Below are 4,267 nucleotides of genomic sequence, written 5' to 3'. Positions count from 1 at the left end.
AATTTTTCCCATTTTCTAAGTACCAAATCCATTTTCTGTGTTCATCAGTAAAGAGATGACCATATTACATTGGGGCTCTTTGAAACAAAATAGCAAGTTTTATGGACTAAAGCTAAAAAATCTCTATATAATAGAACTGTTTTTGCAGGGATCCTGGACTTGAGGGTTTAAAGAATTATAAGGAACTGAAGGACCAAGGATATGTCTCAAAGCAAGTATATACCTAGCACAGGGTTTGCTTCCTAGCACCCTACCCCCAACAATAAAGTACAAGGACCTGCAGAAGAACCCAGTGATTGTAAGCTTGCCATTGGTTGCACATCCATCCCAGTTTTTACATAACCAGAACTTGGCAAAGTATGGATTGCTAATGATTTCATACTCACCGAACCCATTTCCTGGCCAAGGGCTGCATTAACAACTCCCTTGAGAATGTACTCCTGGAAAACACAATCACGCCATAAATCAATTGTGTGGGATTTCCTGGTGGCCCCTTGACCAACTCTACTCTACCTGCTATGAAATCCCTGTCCCTGCTCTACCCCTGGCTTATGGAAGGAAGCAGAGTTTGGTTTGACTTCTAGCAGGCAAGTGCTCATAGAGTAGAGTTTATCATCGTAAAAGCTCAGTCCTAAGTAGAAACACATGGGAAATGGCTCAGACAGCAAAGGACTTACCATGTAGCATGAGGACCCCAGTTCAATCCCCAGACCCCACAGAAATTGTAATCCCAGTCCTGGAGAGATGAAAACAGGCAGATTCCTGGGGCTTAATAGGCAAGCCAGGCTCACCTAGTCGGTGAGCCTCTGCCAGTGAGAGACCTTGTCTCAAAGAACAGCGGAGACACTGCTTGTGGGAAAATGACTACTACCCATATGTCATTCCCTCTCTCCAGTGTCACAATAAGTACGCTTTGGCCCTTTCCCTGAACATCTGATACTTTCTCTTTCGGTGGCCTGTGGCCTCATCTGTACCCTATTTTTTTCAGTCTTGGCTCAAAATTTTAATAATGCTTTCCTTAGAAATATCATTAACTCATTAAGAGGGCTCATTCTAGGTAGCCTTTAGTGCCCTTGAGAAAAAGACTTGTTTAGGTTCTATCCAGTTGGGAAGTGTTTTATATTCAGATTGTTTTCCTGTCTTTTTTTCTTCTTCTTTTTAACATTTATTCAGTGTGTGTTGTGCACGTGTGTTTATGGGTGTGTGTGCATGTACACGCTATAGCATGCGTGTGGAGGGCAGAGGACAAGTGTGTGTTGTGCATGTGTGTTCATGTGTGTGTGTGCATGTACACACTATAGCATGCATGTGGAGGGCAGAGGACAAATGTGTGTTGTGCACATGTGTTCATGGATGTGTGTGCATGTACACGCTATAGCATGCATGTGGAGGGCAGAGGACAAGTGTGTGTTGTGCACGTGTGTTTATGGGTGTGTGTGCATGTACACGCTATAGCATGCGTGTGGAGGGCAGAGGACAGTGTTGCTGTGCACGTGTGTTTATGTGGGTGTGTGCATGTACATGCTATAGCATGCGTGTGGAGGCCAGAGGACAAGTGCGGGATTTGTCACTTTCCTTCTCCCATGTGGATTCCAGGGACTGAACTCAGGTCGTCAGGCTTGACGGCAGGAGCTTTTACCCACTGAGCCATCTGGCTGGCCTCATGCAGTCTTGTACGCAGTGAAGGGATGCTTACTATGTACTTAGCACACAGTGCTGGAGATGTGGTAGAGACACAGTTCCTGACTGCAGGGAGTGAGCAGCTTACTGAGGGAAGAGACAAGCTGCAGACACCAATATTAGAGACAAGTTGGGAGTTGTTTATTCCATTAGTACTATAGATGTAAATTTTTTAAAACAGATTTTAATATTTTCAAACTTTAGACCTTTTTAGGAATAACATAGATATTAAGGGACTTGAGCCCAGAACAATCACTCTCATCCTGGAGTCCTCATGCCATTGATAGTCTTCCTGGACACTACAGCGGGACTCTTCTCTGCTCCACCCTCCGGCTATGGCCTGCAGTGCTGCTCCTGCAGCCCATGGCTAACAGAAGTGCATGGCACCTCCACTTACCTGAGGCGTCGTAGGCTCCAGGTCCTTGATTAAGCTATAAGCTTCCTGTACGTCGTCTGCAATGTAAAGAGTCAGTCAGTCATGAGATGAGCTTGTGCTATATGAGCTTGCTGCAGCCGTTCCTAGAGAACTGGAGTCTGCAGCATTCAGTCATACAAAGTAAGGGACAGCTTAGGGATAGAGTGCTTTTACAGCCTGTGCAAGACCACACACGTGTGTGTGCACACAAACACACACACAAAAAATGGGATGTTTTACCTGACCTTTAATTCTCTATCAAGTTGAAGGCTGTGTAGTTATCCTAAAGAAAACAGATATTTTTCTTCTCAAAAATACATGTGTGTATCTGCATGTGCACGTGCGAATCTGTGTGAAGGCCCGAGGACAACCCAGCCTGGAGCCGGAACCCAGGTCCTCCTGGCTTTCAAAGGAAGCACTTTATGGACTGAGCTGTGCCCTGACCCAAGAAAACAATCATCTTTAGAAAACTCACACTGAACCACAAGACACATAAAAAATGCTCAAATTAAGACTCTAGACTGGGCCAGGCATGGTGGCACACACTTCTAATTCCAGTACTCAGGAGACAGAGGCAGGCAGATCTGTGTGTTCAAGGCCAGCCTGGTCTACATAGTTCTAAGATAGCCAGAGCTGTTACACAGAGGAATCCTAGCTTCAAAAACAAAAATAAAAAGTCCCCTTCCTTTTTTTCTAAAAAAAGTATATATTCCATAGACAAGAGTAAAATAGCAATGGCTGTCCTGGAACTCACTGTGCAGAACAGGCTGGCTTTGCGTTCTCAGAGAGCCACATGCTTCTGCCTTCAAAGTGGAGGGATCAAAGTCATGTGCCACCGCCCCAGCATAAAAAATATGTAATCTGTAGGCTTTGGAGGTTCTATAATTTGTTTTTGTTTATACTAGAAATTTTTCACAAAATAATTTGTAAAATATATTCACTTTTTCATTAATTCATATCTATAACCAAATTTCTTTTTGCTTTTCTGTCATATAGAGGGGACTGTTTGCAATACATGTTCCCACAAAATACACGTTTTTCTCAGTAAGGAGGCATAAGTTGCCTGGTTTGCCTCTACCATGAACTGAAAAGGCCGCACTGCTGGTTTAAGGCCCGTGGCCAAGCACCCTTCTCTGCTAAGCTCTGGAAGAGCTGCTCCAGGAACCAGGCACCTTTCACTGGATTCCTGCACTCCAGAGAAGAGATGCAGCCACCGTGAGGAAATATAAAAGCTGAGGGTTTTTTTTTTAACTTTTTAAAAAAAATATTTTTATGGTATATTTAACATTATTTTTATGTGCATTGGTATGAAGGTGTCAGATCCCCTGCAACTGGATCGTAGACAGTTGTGAGCTGCCACATGGGTGCTGGGAATTGAACCCGCGTCCTCTGGAAGAGCAGTCAGTGTTCTTAACCACTGAGCCATCTCTCCAGCCCCCAAAAGCTGAGAGTTTTAAAGCAAACAAAAAACACAAGAAAATGTGAATGTACATTTTCATAAAACGCAAACAAGAAAAATTAAAATTAGAGGGAGAAAAACATTGAAGACCCAACAGGAACTTGATAGAGGACAGAAGAGTAAAGAGAAGAGCAGGGTGAGGAAGAAGAGGCAGTGACAGGAGAAGAGGCACAACTCATGAGTGCCATGAAATCTGTTCACGACACTGTTGCAAATATGTATTTGGAAGTGTGTGTAGAATGTATACAACTGATTCAATCAGATTTAATATTCAAAAATATTTTTCTTCCTAAGTCAGAACACGACAAGTTTTCCTTACCTTGGCGAAGGTAGTAAATCACTAGGTTTAGCCTAGCTTCAGGAATGACGTCAACCAGGGGAGGTAAAACCTGCAAAGCCCCCTCGCCTCCTCGGAAAACAACCTGCATAGAGAGAGTGTTCTGTAGCAGCACAGGTGCACACAGCCACCGTAGAGACATTGTAGTGTGGCAGCACAGTTGCACACGGTCATCACAGAGACAGTGTACTGCGGCAGCACAGTTGCACACGGTCACCATAGAGACAGTGTACTGTGGCAGCACAGTTGCACAGGGTCACCATAGAGACAGTGTACTGTACCAGCACAGTTGCACAGGGTCACCATAGAGACAGTGTACTGTACCAGCACACCATAGAGACAGTGTACTGTAGCAGCACAGGCGCACACGGTCACC

The 4,267-nt window shown here is 44.3% G+C and overlaps 1 protein-coding gene across 2 annotated transcripts in view; it reads right to left on the bottom strand.

Annotated features, from left to right (window-relative positions):
* The window catches only part of Ttc26 (tetratricopeptide repeat domain 26), a 35,364-nt gene that overhangs the window by 22,398 nt on the left and 8,699 nt on the right, over positions 1-4,267 (bottom strand). For both annotated transcript variants that reach the window (XM_026788595.1, XM_026788596.1), the window contains exons 4-6: positions 3,874-3,976; positions 2,078-2,133; positions 387-440 (exon numbers count right to left, since the gene is read on the bottom strand). In XM_026788595.1, the coding sequence (XP_026644396.1) occupies positions 387-440; positions 2,078-2,133; positions 3,874-3,976 (213 nt within the window). The remainder of the gene's footprint in view (positions 1-386; positions 441-2,077; positions 2,134-3,873; positions 3,977-4,267) is intronic.

The sequence above is a fragment of the Microtus ochrogaster genome, unplaced genomic scaffold (assembly GCF_000317375.1).
Source record: "Microtus ochrogaster isolate Prairie Vole_2 unplaced genomic scaffold, MicOch1.0 UNK4, whole genome shotgun sequence".
Classification (NCBI taxonomy): Eukaryota; Metazoa; Chordata; class Mammalia; order Rodentia; family Cricetidae; genus Microtus; species Microtus ochrogaster.
The sequence above is the reverse complement of the archived record's forward strand: the minus strand, read 5'-3'. Positions and strand labels throughout refer to the sequence as shown.